The sequence below is a fragment of the Haliotis rufescens genome, unplaced genomic scaffold (genome assembly GCF_023055435.1).
Source record: "Haliotis rufescens isolate VD_foot unplaced genomic scaffold, xgHalRufe1.0.p SCAF_3, whole genome shotgun sequence".
NCBI lineage: Eukaryota > Metazoa > Mollusca > Gastropoda > Lepetellida > Haliotidae > Haliotis > Haliotis rufescens.
In genome coordinates, this window is record NW_025964001.1 from 43,285,877 (window position 1) to 43,310,719 (window position 24,843).

Sequence of the window (24,843 nt, forward strand, 5' to 3'; positions counted from 1 at the left end):
CACGCCATCCAAGCTGTGATAACCGTGTTTTCGGAGATACACTCTACTGTGTATACCAACGGAAAAAAGTAACTGTGCTTCATGTAAAGTTCAATAAAAATACATTTATTCTGAAATTAAATCATGCAGCATTAAGGTCCTGATTCATAATTTGCACGTGCATGCTAATAAACGGCGCCAAATTTGGATGTTTGCGTGATTATTGGGACCAGCCTGTATAATGTGTGCAACTTCCAAAGTGATTATCAATCCATGTTAAATATCTCCTCTTCACTGTTAACTTATAACCTTTTTTGTACTCTCCTACGGAGGAATAAAAACTTATATATAGTGAGGTGAACAGGGGGTTAGCCGGGAGCTTGACAGCTTTCACGATGATATCAGTACATTTACAAACTTTCTTGTGGAGAGATTTAAATAATTTCTATGAGTTTTTAGCATATTGGCTAATTCTTATATTTACATGAGTTATATAGTTTATGAGCATCGTTAAAATATGTTTATTTTTTAAATATAATGTTATTCAACAACCACATAATTCATATCACATAATTAACAAATCCGATTACTTATTGGCGTGTTATTCCATCTTCCTGTTTCAATTGGCAACCGGTGGCAAGACGTTCGAAAGAAGAGCACTTTAAGGGCAAAAATGAAATATGAATATTTAATAAATATGATTCAACCTTATTATCAATATTGAAGACTTATGACAACATAGCCAAGGCCATTCGGATCTAAAATTTGTTTAATAAACGTGAGCCATTTGCAAATTCTACAGTTGGTTATTGTATCTTTATGTAAGAGCATGTACAAAATATAGGACAGAATACTACATTTCCAGAAAAAGCTTTCACCAAAATGTAATGATTCCTGTTTTAATATCTATGAGAAGGGGAGTTGTACCCAGCGCATCATAAAGCATAAAAAGTGGTTACTTTCTTTTTAACTTGGATAAGTTTCCTCAGAAAAATGTTTTCAATTAACTATATTATTTTCAAAAACCCAAACTTAAAATCCATTCACGAGAATAGGTGTTATCATGGCATCGAATAAATCAAGTTGACATTAAGTGAAAGGTTATATGTGCGTGATTTACTTGAAGCAAAGTACATGTCTTTAGTAGCTTGACCACACAGGCTTTTGATTGATTTTCTTTTTGTTTTTTTTCTTTCTGAAAATTAATCCCAAGATACTTAAATTCATCTACAAATTCAACATTAATTTCATCTAAAACTGCTATTCTTTCTTTTGTCATATTCATTCCCCAAAATAATTACTTTTGTTTTACGCGTATTTATGACGTTTCCATTTTATGCAATATGAGTCAAAACAATCTAAAGAATGTTGTTAATTGTAGGCATAGAAAACACAAAGAAAGAGATTTCTTTGAGGACATAGGCTATCACATGATACTTTGACTAACAGTAAACAGTCATATTTTGTAGGGATATCCTTAAAATATCTGTTGAAACATCTTCAACAAGGATAGCTGGCCACCTGGTCTGGCGCTTGAGTTTGTGTTCTTTGTATAGCTGATAAAGTGTGGAATGTCAACAGTATCACAGTCATCTAGTTCAGGTTTTCCAAGTTGAGTTATATTAGATGATTTAATGAAATGAAGAAATTCAGTATGAATTGAAATTTCGTTGTCTACAGCAGGGCAACACTCATAATCTGTTAGGGCCCGGTCGCCCACGTGTGACGTCACGTCAACAAGACAACAATATTCGGTTGGTGCGTCTACTAAATCGATACCAAACTGCCACATTAACAGCTAGGCCAATTCCTTGGTTAGTGACAAATTAGTGGCAGAACCGTACGCAATCGTTTGAATGAGCACAAAATCTGGCCCTACGTCCAGTGATACGCTCACGTTTTGCTTCTGAGTCAGCATCTGAGGTTCAGAAGACAAGACTGGGACAGCATATCGTTCACAGATGAGTCCAGGTTTCATCAAGGGTCGTAGAAGGGTCTTCAGGCGTCCAGGAGAATGTTGAAGTGACGCTGCCCGCCCACATATATTGCACACATTGTGACAGACATTTTGAGGCATCATAACATTGATGCCCTGCCATGGCTGTTGAAATGGTTTTCTAGTCATGGAACCTCAAAATGGTAAACATTCGGACTTCAGTCGCTTGTCGTACCACAGATGTCATCAAACTCATCGTCTGTCGCTCACTTGTATGTGATAACATTTAAAACGGAAGAGATTTCCTTAGGCCGTTGGAAGTACTGCCATCAATCTCGGCCATCTATTAGACATTCCAGAATTTTTGTTTGTTCACTTTTCAAAATTTGAATCGAGAAGTTTCCCCAAATATTCGACTTGTTGTTTGTAATTTCATCGGTTGGCGAAAGGTAGTTCTGACATGACCTGAATTGGGATGTCCTGAGATCTTTGTTTAGCTGAGAACAATGACCTGACTTTAGCTGGTAATATAGCCTTGAGTTAAACACTTTAACTGTTTTAGCGCATGTTATTCATTATACTCAGTGTTGAACAAACTCACAGAATAACCATAATGTAGACACCAAACCAAAATTGTATCTACTGTTTAATACAAAATGTGAAATTTGTAAGAAAATAAGGTGATATGGTGATATGTTAATAAGAATGTTGTTATCGCCGTTGACAAGGAGATGGTAAGAAAGCATGTGACATGTTAACGTGGAAATAAGAACAGTACACTAAATGATAGTATATTACATGTAATAGTTATGACGTCAACTTTCTGTTAGTCAAGTTTGTGTTATGGCGTCAACAATATGTTAGTTAAAGGTTGAAACTATATCTGATTCAAAGAATTCCTTATTCATGGAGACACAGTCGTCTGGATATACTGAAGCGCTTGACAATAGTTTCTAGGGCAAAACACCTGGGTGATTGTTTCATGAATGCAACCAAAGTGTCAAGCGATGGTGTCATGTCTGGCTCCCAACATACTAATGGTCCTGTTACTGATGATTGTCCTTATACGTTGACGACGTGAGCTGTTATTAAATGTAAATGCATCCTGTGATCATGCTGCAAGCGCATATAAAGTTCAGGGAAAAGGTAATTAACACGTAATTCAGTGAACTAAAGAAAGGTTTCAAGATGCACCCATGATGCACTTACATGACAAGATAATACTATTTCATGTTTCAATCCAGTATATTTACCGCATGCATACGTTTGCATTACATTTATCAACGCTTTAATGAATGAACATCTTTGTGTTAACTCATTTCAACGTCCCTCGAGGGAAGCATTATGGCAAGAATTTACGTTCAACAGTGGAACCATGTTGAATCATGAGGATGAACCCAATTTTTTTATCACAATCATCGAGTCTTTATTGGGAATGTAATTCGTACAGGTAACCTAGTGTCAAGTGTGCAATAAAAGAAACATATGTTCTATAATAGGTCAGTGCAGTAAAAATATACCTCAGTGTTGTTGGATATCATAAATTGCTAGTCATGTAACGTTCACAAACTGAACCATCTAATTAGGTGGCTTTTAAATATGAAATATGAATGAGTTTAGCACATTTACAGGAAGTCACGGCGAGAAGAACGTTTTGCAATGATTCTCCCTACTGTCATGATTTTGACATTATGCCTGTAGACTAACCCGAGCACTACGTGGTATGTGTCTTCTATCACACTTTTGACATGACAATTATGGCAGTCACTTGAGTGTCTATTATCAGTTTTAGGCTTCAAGTAATATGCACAGACATAAATGTAAAGTCATACTTGAATATCACTTACTGCTTAAACCATATATGGTCGTTCGCGACAGTAATCTTCCCGGAAGTGTCTGGACTAACAACGATTCACCGTATTAAGAGTTGGGCTTTATGTCAATATCTATGCTTCAGGTATAAAGGCTTCTCCAGTCACAGGCATCATCCAGTGCCACTACATCGTCATGTCATGATAGCCTTGTCCTGGGGATGACAGACCAGGCCAGGCCAGGCTACTGATCGGGGTCATTGATCACAACAACAGGTGAGGTATCAGTGTCGATGATACGGTGTGATATACACAGAAACAATCTGCAAGATACATATATTAATATATACGAGTTTGTGTCAAATCATAATTTTAAAGGATGAGTAAAAGAACCATATTTAAATTGTAAAAGGTCAACCCTACATATGATGTGATATCGTACTTATTAGTCAGTGAAGTGTAAAAATAATACTGAAACTAAATAGAACAGAGAACAGATATGGACACTGGAAACACTAGATGTCCTCTATGTATAATGTCAACACTATGTAATATGTGTACTGGCATTGAGAGACGAAAGTGCTTTCATCAAGAACAGTTAAATAGAGAATACTAAACGAGCTCCCGTGTAATACCAATTTTATGAAACGAGGGAATAGTTCTTGTATTTGACGAGCGAAAGCGTGCCAGATACCAGAGTTTCATAAAATTGGTATCACACGTGAGCGAGTTTAGTATTTTATTTATTACTTGCCAATTATAGCTATTCTTTTTCAGAATTTCACTGTAAGAATAGGCAGACACCTACACGATCCACAACGTAATCCACTTGAGTTTAACAGAATGATACCTGCAAAACGTCAAACGTTGACACATATTAATTTACCATATAACGGCCAACCGTTAGAATTCAGGCATCCGTTCTATAAAGTTATCGTAGCGCTAAGGTTATCGTATCTCACATTACACCTGTCGTTGCGCCACAATATGATCGCCTTATGGAACGGGATCTGCACCACAAAGTTTACAATCACGTCACAATACTCTATGACGCGATTTGTGGAATTTTGTTGGCAGATCCACCGGCGAAACAATACCATGTGACGTCAGTCTAGCAACGGTGTAGCTGGGATCATTGAGTGTGCATAAACTCCTCTCAATGATCAATCATCTCCTCCCGCAATGTCGTTGAATAATCCAAGGGATGCTGAGAGCTTTCAACGTTTGTTAGTGTAACTTTTTCCCGCCGTACATAAGCACGCGCTTAGATATTACACAATGTGTAATACAGCTGTATGTTTATTTAACAGGTGATAATGAAAACTCGTGTACATTTTCCCTGAAAGGTAAAGTACCCAAACCAATGCATGTACTCACACTATAATGACCACAGCCAACACGTGACAAGCTGCACAGACGAAGAAGGCAAATCCACGGAATATCTTCACAGTGGCATCATATATCTCGTTGTACACTGTTACCCCCATTCCTGCTGAGATGATGTTAATTAGCCCAACCCCGGCAAACAGTGATCCTGCAAGAAATAGGTGTCCGTATGCATACGAATCGGAATCAGAATCGTAAACTGTTCTGATTGGAAAACTCAAAACAAGGGCATTAGGCCAAGAAGTTTAAATTAAGATTCGTGTATACCAAGGACTTTAAATCGCTCAGTAATGATCAAATAGCCAATTCATCCAGTAAAACAGCCTCATCTGGTTCATATTTAGATCCATGCATACATATTCAATGATTTGGTCCGGATGACAACTTTCCAATTGTTAACTATCACTCTATGTTGAGCCATATTCCAGCAGCTCTAGCCTTTGGTGTCTACATTTCAGAACGTTTGAGGTTTTATGTTAGACGTGTGGAGGTCATTTCTATATTTGACGCATCAGTGACCAAAGTGATGTCCGATGCAATTCCCCTTTTTTTACCTGTACCATTTATTCACCTGGTATCATCAATATTTGATATACTATTAATATATATTTGATTCATTTACATATCAGCTTATGGTGTTGTTGGAATCGTAGATTGGCGTAAAGTGTATATTATAAATGATGCATTACATAACTGAGGTTTATCTTTCCCTAGCACATATGCACTTCATCTATCTGAGACTCACCCTGCATTTCCGCAGGCGCCATCCTTGACATGATAGCTCGCACTGCCGGGAGGAGAGGGGAAGCAATGCCACATGGCAAAATAACTGCAATGAAAACAAAATAAATTTATATGTACATGCCTTTATTTCCCATTTTATGGAAATCCTACAAACAGTATTTGTCAAGACCTTATGGTATGGATACTTAGTCAGTGTTACAACTAGGAGGGAAACGTGGCAATTCACATCAATGAACATTGTTATCAGAGCATCTTGCATTTTCTAAATGCAGCTTACGCTTCAATGACATCATGCTTTTCTTTATTCTTTAGATAATTGTCAATATGACGTACCTGCGAAAAGCATGACGTTGGTATCAGCCAGGCCCTCTAGGACATAGGCTCCAGCCTGCATAACAGATGTTATGATACATATTCCTGGGTCTGAGGTGCACAGGTGGAGGAGTTTGATGACTGGAATCCCCAGTAGTTGTCTGGAAAGGGACACCGCCATATTGTAGTAGCCGATGAGCTCTGGTCCCCAACAGAATGGCTGGTTCAGTTGGTAAAGATATTCTACAATGTACACACCACCGGTGTTAAAGTATATCAGAAAATATGCTGCAATTGAGAGCCAGAATAGACTTCTCTTTGGGCCAAAATCTTTCGAAAAGTAGAATCCAAAGACATTTTTCACCGCTTTTACCGGCGTTGGGTACTGAGATCTTCTATCTGTGTTGATCGTTTCTGGGAGCAGAATAACGACAACGAGTAGAGGGAGAAGCATAAGTGATGAAGTAGTCACAGAGGGGTAGAAATACCCAAGGTCTTTGATGAAGTATCCAGTCATGATCTGGGAAACTGCAGAAGATAAGGAGGTGGTGAAATCTATCACAGCGATACCTACTGTTCGGGAGTTCATAGGTGGCGTGTTGTCAGCCGTGTAGGCATAACTAGCTAGAATGACACCATTGTATCCCCCTGAAATCCCATCTAAGACCTCGCCAATGTACAGGTATCTAAGATCTAGATTCCAGTAAATAACAATGGTCAACGTCATATACCTCACAAGCTCTCCAATTAAAGGCACAATGAAAAGAAATCTTCGACCAAGAAAATCAGAATATGCCCCAAGGAACATACAACTTATGAGTTGAATCGGGCTTGATATAGCTGTTAGTACAATCTGAATGTTTGATGTCCTGTCTTGAACCTTTTCCCGTAATATATACCCTGGATCCGACTCATTGAGGTAACACGTGGATGTTTGGTTTGAAGTGTGTGCAGTGCTGTTATGGAACAACTCATCGGAGTACCTCTTGTAAAGATATTGCGTTAACAATGGCTCGTGGATATTGACAGCTAAATGGTAAACCAGAAACACAACGTTAGCTTTGAGGAGGTTTCCGAGTTTAGACTTGCCTTCTTGATTGTTGTCTGCTACTAGTGGTGTAGACTCCATGCTCGTTGAGTAAAATGTGACCAGTATTTAGAGCTTGCTCCAAGATAGTATATCTTTGAAGCCTTGAATTTCAAACCTGTTGACATGTGGCATAATGACCTTGTTTGCTGGTGATATACACGATGGTTGTTTGTTGATAACACATTGAAGCTGTTTGGATGCAGAAAGTGAGCGAGACAAGATAACACCACTATTCTTGGTATATATAACATATATCAGACATACATTATAGAGTTTAGTCAACCTCTTTAATACTATTTACAAAATATGTTCTATCCTGTCAGCAACCACAGCCAGACCAGCCAACTGTTGATCATTGGGACTGACAGAACCGGTGATCTCGGCACGATGCCATGGGATTGTGTGTAGACAACTTTAGCAACATCTTTGGATTTTAGTCAATGGACTTCAGAAAGATAGTATAGTCTTCTATATTACTGTTTATTTTGTTTGTTTGTTTTTTAATGCCGTACTATTCAAGCTGCATGGTTGTTTGGTCCTCAGCAATATTCGCTTGCCGTAAGAGGAGACTAACGGGTTCGTGTGGTCAAGCTAACTGACTTTGTTGATGCATGTCATCGTATCCCAATTGTGTAGATCGATGCTTATGATGTCAATCACAAGATTGTCTCGTCCAGACTCGATTATTTACAGACCGCTGTCATATACTGGAATATTGCTGAGTGCAGTGTTAAACAACAAACAAAGAACAACAAAAATATGTCTGCGATTTGTAAATAATCAATTCTGGACCAGAAAATCCAGTGATTGACAGGCAACTCTAGGGACGGGCTGTGCGTCAATGGCGTTACACCATGTGTACAGACGAATCAAGGTGTCTCCTCCGATTCACAGATAGCAGAACACGTTTTTGGCAATCTCATTAAAATCAGAGCTTCGTTCTCGCTTATCGCTAAACAAAGACTAAATTGGGTTGTTGGCGACGTTGCGGCGAGCGGTTTGCCAGGTCCTGTCGTTGTCCATTCGCTAAAATTATCCGCAGAAATTTCGAACTGCAAGTGGACAATGCCAGACCTCAGGTCGTCACCGATTACCTCCCTCGAGAAGCGAACGGAAGTCCCTGACATTTCCAAAAATAGAGCATCTGTGGTACTTTACACCGTCTTGTGGCCCGGTATCATCAGATATATTAAGAACGTTAACACTGCAGGATCCACAAACTAATGCTAGGTTAAAAAAACAGATTGAGTAATTTCTGTGAAACCTGTTGTTGCGATGTTTACCTTCTTATTAATAAGTCCTTTGAACATGAGTGAGTGAGTGAGTGAATATGGTTTTACGCCGCTTTTAGCAATATTCCAGCAATATCACGGCGGGGGACACCAGAAATGGACTTCACACATTGTACCCATGTCGGGAATCGAACCCGGGTCTTTGGCGTGACGAGCGAACGCTTTAACCACTAGGCTACCCGACCGCCCCTTTGAACATGAAATGATTCGATGAAACATTATGTCATATGCATGAAATATAATCTGTCTCAGATGTTTAGTGTATCTTCAGATATATATGTAGACTTAGTGGTGTTGGTGGTGGTGTGTTAACACCCTGTTCAGTGTCATACTGACCTATTGTACATGTGTGATTAATAACTCGACCAACCTGTGTATGCCTGAGGGCATGTTATTTATATTTCCCTTAATGTTTTAATTATTCTGGCGCATTTTATTGATTATACTAATTGCTACACATATGCCTATGTTTTTCAAAAACTGACCAACATGTATGTAAGGAATAACAATACATAAATTATGTATATAAGTGAAGGTTTATTTCGCCATAGTCAAGGTCTAAAATGAAAATAGTGTGACAAGTTAATGCGTTAATATCAAAGATAGTTTATTACATGTATTATTTATGACAGTGATTGGGATTCAACAATAAGTTGACACACGTCTTCAACAGTCATAAGCATTGCCCATGGAGACTACGTCATCGTTTCGGTGATAGCCTTATCCTTGGAGATGATGGGACTAGGTTTCCAATCTGTGTCGTTGATACTAACAGCAGTGGAGGTATCAGTGTCGACGATGCGGCGAGAAGCAAGCAGGAATATTCTGCAATACATGAATATCTATTTGTTTAGTATTTCAGCTGGCTTCCCTTACAGGAGTAGTAAAATGTGATTGCTTACGTCTTGCATGCATCTCAATGGCTCAAAGGTGTTGGTCAGTGATGAGTAAAAAAGGAAATACAGAAATCAATGTATAAAAAGAACACATGTTATGTCAGATGTTTAGGTTGGCTATGGGCGTCCTTTATGTTGAATACCCCCACCGCGACATGTACTTACACTATGATAACCGCAGACAACAGTTGGAATCCCGCACAGGCGAAAAAGGCAAAACCACGGTGTACTTTCACAGTGGCATCATATATCTCGTTGAAAACTGTTATCCCTATAGTCCCTGAGATGATGTTCACAAGTCCAATGCCGGCAAACAGAGATCCTGGCAAAGACAAGTACATGTAAATACGATATTTGGGAACAGTACTCAACTGCTCGTTGAAAATGTTCCAAAATATTTCACAGTGTCAATAAGCTTCTCAAATCCTCAAGAATAAGATGGACCAAATAAATAAAAGCATCTTGAGTATTGCTTTGGAAAGTTTCCTTTTTAAGAGATTCTACATGAATATAGAGAATATTCAACACTCGTTCAGTGAAGAATAGTTGTTTGTTATCAACATTGCAATTATATGACAGCAACTTGTAAATAATCAAGCCAGTGATTGAAGTAATGTACATTGCTCAAAGCCATCAAGGTATGAGGTCACGCATTCAATCAACTGACCGAGCATGAACATCATTTTCATCATGTCGCCTCGCACAGGCCATGGTTCGTGGGGACCTATTCTAACGGGGAATCCCTACGATTCGTTTGTTTTAACGCCGAAATCAACAATATTCCATTTATATGATGGCAATATGTAAGTAATCAAGCCTGGACCAGACATTCAAGTTGTTGACATCAAGACATCGATCCACACAATTGGGATACGTTGACATGCAATCAACCAGTACACCGAGTATGACCATCCGATCAATCTGGTCGACTTGCACGACATGCATAGATGGCAGGGACCTATGTTCTTCCCCAGAATCCCCACAGGTCATTATCAAACGTATGTTAACATTAAGGAGGTATCCTTTATGACTGTTTTACTGTTTAAAGAAACAGTTCTTTCCAGGCTGTATGTTACATTGTACATATATAATGTTTCATTATATCAGATCACTGATCAGATACTATGCAATATGTTATGGAAATTATTTCTCAATAAATTTATATAATGTCATTGTTAGATCAGTAAAAGATGATTCCTAATTTCATGCTGGGACAGTTAAATCAAGTAATAAAGATATATCTACAATCTTGCTTCTGAAGCTAATTTTCGGAAACGTTAGACCCGTTTGAATTAAGTACACTGCTACCAATTCATGTTTTAAATAAATCTTGCTAGAACTAGGTTTAAACGAATGACTCCATTGTACTCTCTACTGTACATAAAATACAAGTCAAAACTGCTTCACTCTTTACCGTTGCTACCGTAAGGCAAATGCAACGGTAAAAACATTGCAACGATTTACTGTTCACACAAGCGAATATGACTGACACAAGAGCGTTTTCTGTGAAGGACATGCATGACCTCCTCCTTTGACATTTCTCCGTGTACTCACCCTGCATTTCAGCAGGCGCCATTTTCGACATGATAGCATTTACTGTCGGCAACAAAGGGCCTGCAAGACCATTGGGCAAAACAACTGCAAAAGAAAGACTTCAAACAACAAGCATGAAAAACTCATATCCACAGCCAAAATGACATGTCTGGTTGTGTGCAAGGCAAGAAATATACGGTTTTCAAGATCTGCTCCGGAAAAAAGCACTATCGCAATTTTCAGTCTAAGTCAAACTCGAAAAATAAAATTACCAAAATCCAAAACTATCAAAAGGCACCAGTGTACAACTAGATCTTTCTATGTGCCAAGTTTGGTTAAGATTTCTCTCATGGTTTTTTAGTAATGATTCTGGAAACGAATCATGACGGAAAGACGTACGGACAGCACCCATTCCTATATCCCTCTTCTACTTCGGGCGGGGGATAATAAACAGGTTAATATTTAGTTCTCATTTATAGTTTTACGAAGGGCTCTCCAAATTGAAACGCAAAACTTAACCCAGACATCAGTACTGTGCAATCAGTAAAGGACCACATCTGATCAATGAATAATATATAAGTTATATTATAACACACATATTTAGGTCCACAAAAAAGCAATAATCAATGGCAGGAGCAATAAGTAATAGGGCCCGTTATTAATATTCGTGCACTCGCACATATCAGAAATTAGCTCACCATCTTAGGTCGTGAAACAGGCCAGTCTCCGTTTTCAAATACAGAGTAGTATGAAAGCTAGCAGGAATTTGATGTTTTCAAATGTTTTCGATTTTCGGAAAGTAGACACAAAGACAACTAATTTCTGATGGTCTTTAAGCCTTTGTTCTTTGAAATGATCAAGTGGTTCCAGACCAAAGACTAACTACCTAGACTAACAAACGATTCTTGAACTGACTGTCTAGGTGCAAATAATAACCGAAGCTAAAACCTTTTCACATGTTTTGTTAAAACTCAAAAGACCAGTTATATGAGAATATGTTCATGAAATCTCAGAAAAACAACAGTGGGGTGAAAATCTTTCCACTCATCTTCAGCAGAATCTTCTAGAGGTCTCTATGTCTCATCATAACACTATCTTGGTAGTAGATACAAACATGAACTCTGGCAACCTCACTGGAAGAAAGTGCTAGCCTGGCGAGTGTGTGAATTTCTATATCGTCACCCTGAGAAGAAATGCGTTGAGTTTGAGAGAGTACAGGGAAATAAGCATTACTGCTTGACAAGGTACTGAAGAAAATGATCCATAAAAGTACCAACAAGATCAGAAGTGGCCTCATTTTTATTTACAAAAACCTGGGAGATCTGGGTAGCCAAAGAACAGATCACAGCACATGAAAGAATTATACCTGGAAGTCTTCCTGAAGTCATTCAATGCTCTCTGAAGTTCTTGGATAAATGCTCTTATACAACGTTTGAAATTATTACCAATCAGCGAGTTAACGTCTGGAGTGAGTGAGTGAGTGAGTTGGGTTTAACGCCGCTTTTAACAGTATTACAGTAACATCGCGGCGTGTCAGCTATTATGTGGGAGGAAAGCCCGAAGTGATGCAGGGGTATGGTGCTGACAAACCTAGGGATTCGAACCCACAATCATAGGTTTCTGGCGTGCCAAAGGGACGCAACTCTGCACAGCGAATCGCGGCGCCTTAGACGACTGGGCTACCCGTGCCCCCTGTTAACGTCTGGAACTGGGAGAATTGTCCTGACGCCTTTTTCTTTAAACCTGACCTTTAATATGACTGCAAATCAACAAAATGGAGAAACCAAAAACCTCAAACATTTCAAAACAAAGGTAAACTACTCCTCCCTACCGGCAGCAGACTTTGGTAGATGGATACCATAAACATACTCCTCCTCAGTGTTTAATGGCATAGGATTTGACGTTCACAAAATCATTGTGTGTTCTTTGTGATTGATATTTGGCTTTAAACACAATCGGAATTCAAATAACCTGGCATGTAACAATGTCTAATACCAGACGACACACATGAGTCGTTTTTCAAACCAGCACACAAAGTCAGCGATCTCACCCACGCAGCCACTGAGGGAAATCCGACAAAAGTAAGTGTTATCCCAGTTATAACATTTGTCACATTTGACCACTCGCCAAAAAAGACATTTTGTATCGATAGCTTTTGGCCATAGGAGCCGTGCCAATTTAGACTTATCAGAGGGTACACAAAGTATGTCATCTAGACTACCAACTGTCGGACTTGTGGAAGAATCGGTGGTGTTCATGTTGAAATAAGCGTGGATAACTCAAATTATTGACAACTCTCAATTATTTGATGCTTCTAACAAAGTCTATTTACAACAGCCTAATGACATATGCCAAAATTGTTATGTGGCAGTAGATATATTGTAACTGCCCATAGTTGTTCACTGTCGATGCTCCACTCCAGCGCATGGATACTTGCTACAATGCCCTTTGGGGAGTGACGATCTCATTCGAGTTGCCTCGCAAGGCAACAGTTTCTATAGGTCTGGCTGTACCTATATGAGAATCAAATGAGGTGATTCGAGCCCTTTTTATTATTGTAGACCTAATAAAGTCATGGGTCATGTGTTCATTGATCTCATGTGGTTACTTACGGATTTCACTATTTAGTTCTGTACTTACCGATTTCTGGGTTAACCTTCACGTTTCAATTTGAGAAAAAAACACGTGACAAAAGAATTAATTATTTTTCATTGAAAACTTACAGAACAGCTTATAAAGGACAATCTACTTCTCTACTAATTCTCACACTTTTGCCAGAAATCATGCTACTGCGAGAAAATAATTTATAAATCTAAAAGCAATTGTTATAAATACTCACATGAGAAAAGCATGACGTCAGTGTTGGCCAGGCCGTCAAGGGCAAAGGCTGCTGCCTGTATGACAGATGTTATGATACATATTCCTGGGTCTGAGGTGCACAGATGGAGGAGTTTGATGACTGGAATCCCCAGTAATTGCCGAGAAAGCGACAACGCCATATAAAAGTAGCCAATGAGTTCTGGTCCCCAACAGAAAGGCAGGTTTAGTTGGAAAAGATATTGGACAAAGTACACACCAGTCTGACTGAAAAAGGATATAAGATATGCTGCAAGTATAAGCCAGAAAAGGCTTCGCTTTGGTCCAAAATCTTTCGAAAAGTAGAATCCAAAGACATTTTTTACTGCTTTCACAGGACTTGGATATTGAAGTCTGCGATCAGTGTTGATAGTTTCAGCGAGCAAAACAACAACAAGGAGTAGAGAGAGAAGTATGAGTGAAGTGGTGGTCACGGCAGGGTAGAGATAACCTAGGTCTTTCATAAAGTATCCAGTACTGGCTGAGGAAGCTGCAGCAGCAAGGTAGCTGGTGAAATCTATTAGCGCAATGCCTATTGTCCGGGAGTTCTTAGGTGGTGTGTTGTCAGCCGTGTAGGCATAACTAGCTAGAGCCACACCATTGAACCCCCCTGAAATACCCTCTAAGGCCTCACCTATATACAGGTATTTCAGATCTAGACTCCAGTAAATAACTGCTGTTAGAAATAACTGCCTTAGAAACTCTCCAATTAATGGTACTATAAAGAGGAATCGTCGACCAAGGAAATCAGAATATGCCCCTAGGAACATACAGCTGATTACTGCCAAGGAGCTTCTAATGGCTGTGAGTATAGTTTGACAGTTTGCTGTCCTTTCTTGAACCATTTCCTGTAACATATATCCTGGATCCGACTTATTGACGTAACACTTGGAGGTTTGATTTGGAGTGCTGGCAGACCCTTTGTTATCGAACACCTCATCGGAGTACCTCTTGTAAAGATATTGTGTCACCAGTAGATCATGGATATTGATTGCCAAATGGAAAACAAGAAACACAACGTTAGCCTTGAGTAGATTTCCCAGTTTAGACTTGCCTTCTTGGTCGTTTGTTTCTGGTAGCAGTGAAGACTCCATGTTTGTTCAGTAATATTTGAACACCGTTCAAGAATTGCTTCTAGTTATACATATATACTTGAGGCCGTGATTTTCGAACCATGTAGACGTGTGACAGCGACCTTGTTTACTGGTGGTGCTTACTAGATAACACTATCAACCATCGTTGAATCAGATCGCTTTGTCTCTGTCTTGTCTAATGACCTTTATTAACATGGTATTTGTGACACTGACTCTATGTCCGGAGATAAACACAGACTTGACTCGGGTATTACAACAACGAAGTGTTAATAAATATGGATCAAGTATCCTTCTGCATTATTAATTACATTTTAACAACATTGCAATATAATGTGTTTATTGCATTGTGGACAATCTCTGTCTAAAGCCCCACCCTGACTATAAATAGCCCGCAAGGTGGCGGTGTTTCAGTTTCGAACAAGGACTGACAATTTAAACACAGCCGAGTGCCGGGAGAAGCTTTTTGAAAACCGTACGCAAACAAGATAACCATTGACCATCAAACTTCGCATCAACTTGAATGACAAACTCTGGATACCACAAATGGCTCCATATCTAGATACAAGTCAATAACTTTTCAGTAGTTTTATCATAAAAAATCGAATCGATCGTGTTTGGCGTCTGATCAATCACAGTGGGCGGAGCTTATTTACGGTTGCGCTATAAAAAGTTAAGCACATAGTCATATGTGCATGTGACACATTCAATGCATTTGTGGTCAAAGTGTATTGTTTTGTATATTTTTACGGCAGAACAGCAGCAGAACAACAGTTTCGGTTAATGTAACAGTAACGATACATAAATGCGAAATTGACGACAAGATTCATTCAGTTCAATCCGAAAATTACAGATATTTGTTTAGTTTTGGTCATTTGGATTCAACAGTTAGATCTATACCACACAATAATCAGATAATATTTATAAACTTCAATTATTACACAGATTTTTCAACTGGTGTTTAGGAAGGGGTCTAATTTGAAGCACCAGTAGTTGCGCCAATAATTAATATGTCTTAGCTTGACTACAATATATGAATATGTCACGTGTATAAACATAACAATGCACATAAGCAACTAATAAATAAGTAACGAAATATACTTGATGTTTTGACCTACATTAGGCGTTAGGCGTATCAAGATGATATTATACTTTCGATAAACGAAAACTCAAACTCAACTTGAATTATGGATTTCCTTTCCTTTCTCAGAATTTTCACACACAAAACTGAGTTTGATCATTAGATCCACGTTGGCCCATGAATTTTTTGTTCGGGGAATTTGAATACACTTCGCGCACAAATTTTAAAATACAATCTGGGATCCCTTTGCTGTTTTGTTCACACAAATCCTTCATCTGCTGCAACGTTTGATATCCGTTTCTTGAAGTCCGACTATCTACGATCTCTCCCAAAACATCGTCTATATAACTCAGTCCAGAAGAATTTGAAGCACTGTTTTCGAGTTAATGAATAAGTTCTGTAACAGTAAATTAGTAAAGGTTAATAAGGGATGCCAAACACGTTAATTAATGAAAGAAGAGAAGTCAAAACACTGTCATTTCCTGTTCAGGACATCACACCCCTAAACGCTAAGGTCGGTGAGGAACCTTCTCATCAAAGAAAAGACACAGTCAAGATACTGACTTTTCGGTACGGACTCTCGGTATGTAGCTATAATTATCAGTTTATTACATTACTGAAGATGTATTTTGATTCAAACTCAATTAAATGAGCAAAACAATTGAGATCTGCCTAGATATGCACGTTTCGTTTTATTATTCTGCAATCCATTTTTAGTATTACCCGCTGGCCCGGCCCGGCCCGACTTTTCTTGGCCCGACTTTTAGGCAATCCCCTCGTTTAGCATGGTGTATTGCGCAACAGAACTGGAATCGGAGAACTTGGCGATGGACCCATTGGTCAAAATTGGTCACTGATGGAAGAACGAGAGTTTGGAGGCACTGGAAAACGGCCTACACCCCAAGGAACATTTAACCGACTGTTGCATACGGCGGGGGCTCGGTAATGGTTTCGGGGTGTATCTCTCATAATTGCAGGTTGGATTTGGTCACCATAAGGGGCAACTTATCAGGGGCTCGGTACATCCGGGACGTTTTGAGGCCAGTCGTCGTTCCTCATGTTGACAACCACCCTCTTGCTACTCGACCTCAGTACATGGATGACAATGCCAGGCCTCATCGTTCGCATGCAGTCGTGGATTACATGAGGGTCAATGCAATTACGACTCTACCCTGGCCAGCAATGAGCCCAGATTTGAACCCCCTTGAACATGTTTGGGATATTCTGGGGCGGCGCATACAGGCACGAGATCCTCCTGTACAAGATTTACGCAAATTGGAAGCAGCATTGCACCTGGAGTGGTTGTTGTTGACCCATCAACAGATCCAACGTCTGACTGTAGGCATGACGTAGGGTGGAATGCGTCATCCGGGCACGTGGCGGTTTTATCCGCTACTGATCTGTTTCACGTGTCATGTCAAGTAGAGACTTTAAGGAACATTTTCACATGAAACATCAAACGTAACTCGTTTACTTAATCCTGCAGCTCCATACTTTTTTGAGGTACTGTCTCAGGTCAAAAACAGTACCTGTGTTACCATGATGTTTATGTCACTAAATTTCAATCACAACTCACCTGCAATATCTTCTTTATTTGTTGTCAAATGTATGTTATATCCGTTGATATTGGTATTGCCCAGCTCCTGTGGTCAGTCATCCCATGCCATGAATTTTGTCATTTGTCATGGTTCTGAAATGGGGTGTGCTTAACGTTTTTCTTTGTGTATATTATAATAACAAATACATGTTCATTGCGATTTGTCAGTTGCAACGTGATCAAAATCATCAAATGCATGTATAAGCACAATGTGTAATCGTTACTGGCTACTAGGTTGAAATAAACTGCTGGCCAAAATCTTTGAAATAACATACCTAGAAACCTGTGTTAATTTACAACCTTCTAACACTTCTTCTAACACAATGAGAATACAATTACTCTCATATACATAATCATATATCCCAGAGTAAATGTAGTGTCTTAAAAAATGTAACTGTGCTTCATATGAAGTTAGAAAATGCATGTATTCTTAAAGTAAATAATGCATCTTTCAGTACCTGTTCATGAAGACATCTCCTCGTGATTCACAATTTGCACGTGCAAAAACTTTTTTTACAAAGTATCCAGTACAAGCTTGGTGGGTGGTGAAATCTATCATAGCGATCCCTAATGTGTGTGAGATCTGGATGTGGATGGATGGATATTGACAGCAAAATGGAAAACCAAAAGCACTTCATTAGCCTTGAGCTTACCCATTCTTTTTTACAAAGTATCCAGTACTGGTCTGGGAAATTTGCACAACCTTGGTGGGTGGTGAAATCTATCAAAGCGATCCCTAATGTGTGTGAGTTCAGACTTCTGGATGTGGATGGATAGATATTGACAGCAAAAGGGAAAACCAAAAGCACTACATTAGCCTTGAGGTTTCCCTATATTAGCAAACTTTCTTGAACGTTAATTTCGGGAACACCTGGTGTCGTTGTTTTTAATTTTCATTGATCCATTGCGAACACCTGGTGTCGTTTATATATTTTCAGTGATCCATTCTTAAAATTTGCATCGCTATTTTGCCTTTGACAGCCAATGGAATCTGTTTCGTCGGATAATTGAGACGAATTATTCCCTGGCGTTGACGTTTTATATTTCTGGTAGCATTGTAGGCTCCATGCTTGTACAATATAATTTGACCACCCTTCAAAGGTTATATAAACCAAAACATTTTAATCGTTATTAAAGTTTACTATGCTGAAAACAGTCGCTGAAAGTCACGAAACTTGAAGTCCAAACACAGTCATGATACCCTCTGTTATCCGTCACGATCGAATAACCTTTTCTTTTGGTTTCATTTTAGCTACCATTAAACATCAGTGTATACCGACAACGGAGATTATGCCAAACAATATCGGATGTTTTCTAGATGTTGGCATGGGGAGATCTAAAAGACATTAGAGAAATGTGGGTAACAGATCATAAGTGTCCAGACACATCACAAACGTAAAATATATTTTCATTCCTTCAAAGTGCTCGGGATGAGGGGAAAATGTCCTATCTGCATGGAGATAAGCTTGTCATCGACAATGAAGTTTATTCATATAACAACGAGGATTCCAACATCATAGCTCTCGTGCCCAAGAACCGCTCGACATCAATGGGAACAGATTGGACATAGGACCGGACTTGATCATTTCGGACAATCAACATGAAGCAGGTACTCGTCATTCCTCTACACTGAGAGTTTTAGGATGGAATGTACACGGTTAAATACATAAGCTCAGTTTTACAGACTTCAAGCGACTTTTGGATCAATATGACATGTTTTGTCTCATCGAAACTTTGGCGAAGTCATTTGACAAGTTTTAGTAATGCATTTGCTGAATGTGACTGTTTTCAGATAATTTAAAAGAAGAAATGTAAATTTTGAAGATGCAGTAGTTGAACAGCAGTAAATGACAAAATGCATGTCTTAACAAGCCCCAACAAATCAAAGTGGATTGACCTTGTTGGTTTGACATCTTAAGGGAAAACCTTTCAGGAAAAATACCTAATATTTGCGTGTGTAGACATAATACCAGAGTTAATGTCAGGACTGGAAATAAATTTGACTTTATAGAATATGACAATATAGATAATTTACCTACCGATGAAAGCACATGCATTATGTCTAATGGTTGTCCACAAGTGAGATATAATAAAGATGCCGGTGTCACGAAATATATTCGCCCCCAGAATAAAATCTCCCCCCCCCCCCCCCGGCGAATTTATACCGGTACAGTTCCACCCCTCGAAATAAACTGTACTGAAATGGTTCTGTACATTCTACAGAATGGAGCTGTGCGTAAGCGTCGCTGATATAGGTAACATGTAAAAGATCAATCGTTAGACGAAATAAGATTTGAAACGTATCAAATACTTCAAGCTATCGTGATACAAATTTACATCTGTCGGCGTAGCGTTTATATTCATAGGAACGTACAAGGTACTCAAAGTGAAGCCCTTTTCCCTCTACATTCTCAACATAGTCTCTATCAGAAGTGTTTGGGTTGTGTTGGGTCCGACTTGGCCCGGGCTGTCAAAATCAACTTTAAACACACAGATGTATCATCAAATGTGTCTACATCTATAGACAAGTATTATGTCTACCTAAAAACCACTTTATAGTGTATAAGATCGCGGTATTTAAAGAAAACAAGGAACTCAAAGTGAAGCTCCTGTGTGTAATCGGTTAAATTGTACGGTATACATTGTAGACAGACAGACAATAATTTATTAATGTCTCACTTGTGTACACACATAAAACAGCTTTGTACAAATCAACATTGACAAAATGTACCGAACCATTCAATAGAATTATGAGAGATTATCCCACTGCTAAGTATATGATAAATTGTTGAATTAACATTAGATAAGGTTGAGAATTAAATGTGTGTTTTTTCAATACATCGTAGACTGGTGAGTCGTCTGCTTGATGATAACCAGCCTACTCATATTTTTACCATTGTTGGAAAGTGTGTCGGCTCAACCTGCTAGCTGGAGCCATCTGGTAACAATTAATCACAAGCTGTCAATATACAATACATTATAACACATCAAGATGGCAGTTTCCATGTAAAGATTAAGTATTTCTAAGCAACTTAAAGATATGCACAATATCTAGATATATGTATCTTTAATTTGCTTAGAAATATTTAATCTTTACATGAAAACTGTCATCTTGATGTATTATTCTGTTTTGTATATTGACAGCTGGCGATTGATTATGAGGTTATACTGTATCATTTTTACTGTTTTGATATTTTACAATATGTTGTGGTCATCAGTTATGCAAATCAGTTTCGGTGTGTCTTTTTAACAAGGCGTTTTTCATTAAGATTCACCGCCAGCCTGATTGTAACAATTACATGTACACTTTGCTTTGACGATGCCGGTTGATGTTGTTCAATACAGGCTGGCGGTGGGTGTTTTTGAATCTATTCTACATGCTAATCATTTCGGGAAGATGATACACATTTCTCTATATTGTGGGTTACTTTGCTCATATAATTTCTGAATATCATTCTTAGTTTTACTTTTTCTCTTCTCCTGCGGTGATATCCAGATTTAAAGATTATACATCTAAACGTACGCAGTCTTAAAGACAAAGTAGATTTAAGCAGTGCTGAATTAGATAGTTATGATGTTGTATGTTTAAAGCCGGGACTGGTCGTCTCGGAGTCAGTAAACTGTGTCTGAGTGGGGTATTTATGTTAAACTGCGGCATGGTATCTCAGTGAGCTAGCACTATAATTCGGCATCAGTCCGGACTAGTACAAGCAGCCACACACACGCACATGTGTGCATGCACGTCGCTATATAAGTGCAATAATCTTGGACGCGACGTTAAACCCAATTTCACCTCACCTCACCTACACTGATACCATTTTCAAATCGTAGCCTGTATAAAGGAATATATTTTAGATCTTAAATCAGAGTATAACGGAAAGCCTGAGCTGGAGGCGCGCGTGGATATGTTGACAGTTTTTACGTAGTTTGCGAGGATTAATAAGATTTCTGAGATTAATAAGAATTCAGTTACGACAGTAACCGTACATGTATTTGTTACATTAAGTCATTTCATTCAAATTTGTTTGGTATAATTATGTCTTATAATTATTTTAGAATGGAAGGTACAGTTACCAAATAAAATATGCTGAAATATCAATTCATTATGATCATATTTCATAATCTGTTTTTTAAAGTAACCCTCCTTATATTAACGATAACCATTTAAAGAATATAGTACTTAAAGACATTGCAACAAACCGAATAATCAGAGGGGAGACTTTATACTGAGGGGGGCGCGAAATGTATCCGCCCGGGGGAGATTTTATTTCAGAACAGATTCTCCGGGGGAGAATCTGTACCGGTATAAAATCCCCGGGGGGAGACTTTGTACGGGGGAGAGTTTATACCGGGACACCGGCAGAATATTTAACCTGTCTCAGTGGTATAAACAAGGTGCATTATGGGCCTACTACTTTTCTTCTTATTTATTAAGGAATTGACTGTATATATACGTGATAGTTTTGAAAATCTGATTTATGTTTCACAGGAAATGTCAAATAGTATTGCATTACTTGTTGCAGATGATGTTATTGTTCCAGATAAAATTACTGGTCTTCAGAACAGATTAAATGCTCTTCAAGATTATTGTGATAAATGGGGTATGGATGTTAATACTGACAAAACCAAATGATTGTTATTGAACCTGGCGGGCCCCTCTGTAGGTATAAAAGATGGTAACTGAATGGTAGGCAGCTTGAAGCAGTAAGTAGCTATACATATGTAGGTTTGATACCCACCCCGAAATTAATTTGGACTAAAGGGTGGAATGTTCTATCGGAAAAAAACTATAATATCTATAATATTATTTTGCAGATGATCTTATTTGTGTTTCAGATAAAGTTATTGGTCATCAGAACAGATTAATTGCTCTACAATTTTATTGCGATAAAAATGGGGTATGGATGTTAATATTGACCAAACCAAATATTGTTGGCGGGACCCTCTCTAGGTATAAAGGATGGTCATTGAATGGTAGGCATCTGGAAGTAATAAGTAGCTATACATATTTATGTTTGATACCAACCCCGAAATTAATTTGGACTAAAGGGTGGAATGTTCTATCGGAAAAAAACTATAATATCTATAATATTATTTTGCAGATGATCTTATTTGTGTTTCAGATAAAGTTATTGGTCATCAGAACAGATTAATTGCTCTACAATTTTATTGCGATAAATGGGGTATGGATGTTAATATTGACCAAACCAAATATTGTTGGCGGGACCCTCTCTAGGTATAAAGGATGGTCATTGAATGGTAGGCATCTGGAAGTAATAAGTAGCTATACATATTTATGTTTGATACCAACCCCGAAATTAATTTGGACTAAAGGGTAGAAGGTTCTTTCTGTACAAGCTCCCAAAACTCTTTTCCCTGTAAGATCTATAATAAGGATTTTTAATTAAAATCTATAATAAGGATCTGCCCGTAAATAATTCATTTAAAATCTTTTACTGGGAAATAATCCCTATTTGGAAGCGAAATATAGGGATTTGTTTATAGAGAAAGTATTGAATGTATCTATAGGAAATTTTGTAAATTCCAATTAGGGGTGGGGTAAAGATTTTCAAATGCGTCCACCTATGAAGAATGTGGGAGACTTCCTTTAAGTCTATTTATTTTGTTAAATGTATAAAATATTGGTGAAGGTTATTAAATATGAATAATGATTCCCTTTTACCCAAGATTCCATTTTGAATCTTATATAATGATGAGAAATACATGTGATAGAAGGCACCCAAATCGGGCAAATATGGTTTTGGCTATGCTTGGATGACACAGCATCTTGGTAACTCAGATTTGTTTAACCAGTTATTGTAACAACGAGTTAGAGACTGGCACTCTTGGTCTCAAACCCCTCTTTAAGATTTTGTACACAACTTAAATCAAACTTTCGATGTGAAAACTAGAACTATAGAATAGAACTACATTGTCAAAACATTGAATTGGTTATACTATACTTGGTGTCCAGAAATACATAAGAAATAATTCTTCTGATGAATGAAGATGAATTTCTTTGTCCATTTTGTTGTGTGCTTGAACATGGAGCGCACGTAATCTTCAGTTGCCCTCTGTACTCTCAAACAAGAAGTAAATATTTGTCAAAGTATAACATATTTTTAAACCATTAAATTGTAGGTATTATTATTTATTTCGTATCTTACTATGTATGCTACTAATGTTCTGCTTGTTCCATATTGTTCATACCCACACTGTGAGTCACGTGACCTTAAACATGAATGTACTTAGGCCTTTATGATATTAAATGCTTGAATCCTTTAATATTGGATGTTGTAGTTAAGGATTGCTTCAGCTAAATATATATGAATTGTACAGAGCCAGGGCAGATGTGAGTGCAGCTTCGCGTTTATCGACATATCTTAAAGGCCGACCACGGTCTACCTTTCGAACATCTGTATGTTGATGCTGTTATCAGTTTTATCATGTTGTCATGAGGCAGCAGACCTTTCGTTTATGTGTGTCAATCAGCCCTGTCAACTCAAAGGACGTCATTCCTAATTTCTACTGCTGGTTTTATTCTGGGATTTTACAACAATAAAGAAAAAGGTTTGAGGAATATGTGATTGATTTACAACTTAAAAACAAAAAAACCCGGCATTCTTAAAAACATTCGGGGCGGTCAGGTAGCCTAGTGGTTAAATCGTTCGCTCGTCACGCCGAAGACGCGGGTTCGATTCCCGACGTGGGTACAATGTGTGAAGCCCATTTTTGGTGTCCCCCGCCGTAATATTGCTGGAATATTGCTAAAAGCGGCGTAAAACCATACTCACTCACTCACTTAATTACATTTGATAATCACTATAACAGATATTACTAATAACAGTCAGATGAGGAGATTAACCTAAGCCATGTTTCAAGTTACTTGTGGTCGGCCTAAGCCACCTTAGGAATTCCAAGGCTGTGTAGGCCCCCATCGACGGAGTGGATCAGTGATCATGCTCTCAAGAATTAGTTTTTTTGACTAATGTATATTTGGATTATTGTTGACTGCAACGTAAAACAACACTCGTCCCTTACCCACGCGTGTGTAGAGAGCAGATAATGTCTCGACAAAACGTTATGTCACTGAAATCAAATCTCTGTTTGATATGTTTGGTGTACCTCCAGGTGTATGTGTTGACAGTGTAGTGGTAGTGTATTCCCTCACGGCTCAGTGACACACTAGCCTACTGTACATTGTGATAACATTCACAGTCATATGACTATAGATTCGCC

At 38.4% G+C, this 24,843-nt stretch overlaps 2 protein-coding genes across 2 annotated transcripts; both read right to left on the reverse strand.

Moving 5' to 3' along the window:
* Window positions 1-3,141: 3,141 nt before the first annotated feature.
* On the reverse strand, window positions 3,142-7,307 carry LOC124125312 (solute carrier family 46 member 3-like). Its single transcript, XM_046488599.2, has 4 exons — window positions 6,190-7,307; window positions 5,858-5,941; window positions 5,104-5,260; window positions 3,142-4,049 (listed from the first exon to the last, which is right to left on the reverse strand). The coding sequence occupies exons 1-4, from the start codon at window positions 7,295-7,297 to the stop codon at window positions 3,971-3,973; spliced, it is 1,428 nt and encodes a 475-aa protein (XP_046344555.2). The 5' UTR covers window positions 7,298-7,307; the 3' UTR covers window positions 3,142-3,970.
* Window positions 7,308-8,829: 1,522 nt separating this feature from the next.
* LOC124124948 (solute carrier family 46 member 3-like) lies at window positions 8,830-15,016 on the reverse strand. Its single transcript, XM_046488244.2, has 4 exons — window positions 13,819-15,016; window positions 11,001-11,084; window positions 9,612-9,768; window positions 8,830-9,375 (listed from the first exon to the last, which is right to left on the reverse strand). Exons 1-4 carry the CDS (start codon window positions 14,927-14,929, stop codon window positions 9,246-9,248), a joined length of 1,482 nt encoding a protein of 493 aa, XP_046344200.2. The 5' UTR covers window positions 14,930-15,016; the 3' UTR covers window positions 8,830-9,245.
* Window positions 15,017-24,843: the final 9,827 nt, after the last annotated feature.

Coding starts and splice junctions, on each gene's coding strand:
- LOC124125312 (XM_046488599.2), bottom strand. CDS start 7,297: ATGGAGTCTACACCACTAGTAGCAGACAACAATCAAGAAGGCAAGTCT. Junction 5,942..6,189: donor CAACGTCATGCTTTTCGCAG/GTACGTCATATT, acceptor TTTTCATTGCAG/TTATTTTGCCATGTGGCATT. Junction 5,261..5,857: donor GGCGCCTGCGGAAATGCAGG/GTGAGTCTCAGA, acceptor TATTTCTTGCAG/GATCACTGTTTGCCGGGGTT.
- LOC124124948 (XM_046488244.2), bottom strand. CDS start 14,929: ATGGAGTCTTCACTGCTACCAGAAACAAACGACCAAGAAGGCAAGTCT. Junction 11,085..13,818: donor TGACGTCATGCTTTTCTCAT/GTGAGTATTTAT, acceptor TTTCTTTTGCAG/TTGTTTTGCCCAATGGTCTT. Junction 9,376..9,611: donor TTGTCTGCGGTTATCATAGT/GTAAGTACATGT, acceptor CATGTATTGCAG/AATATTCCTGCTTGCTTCTC.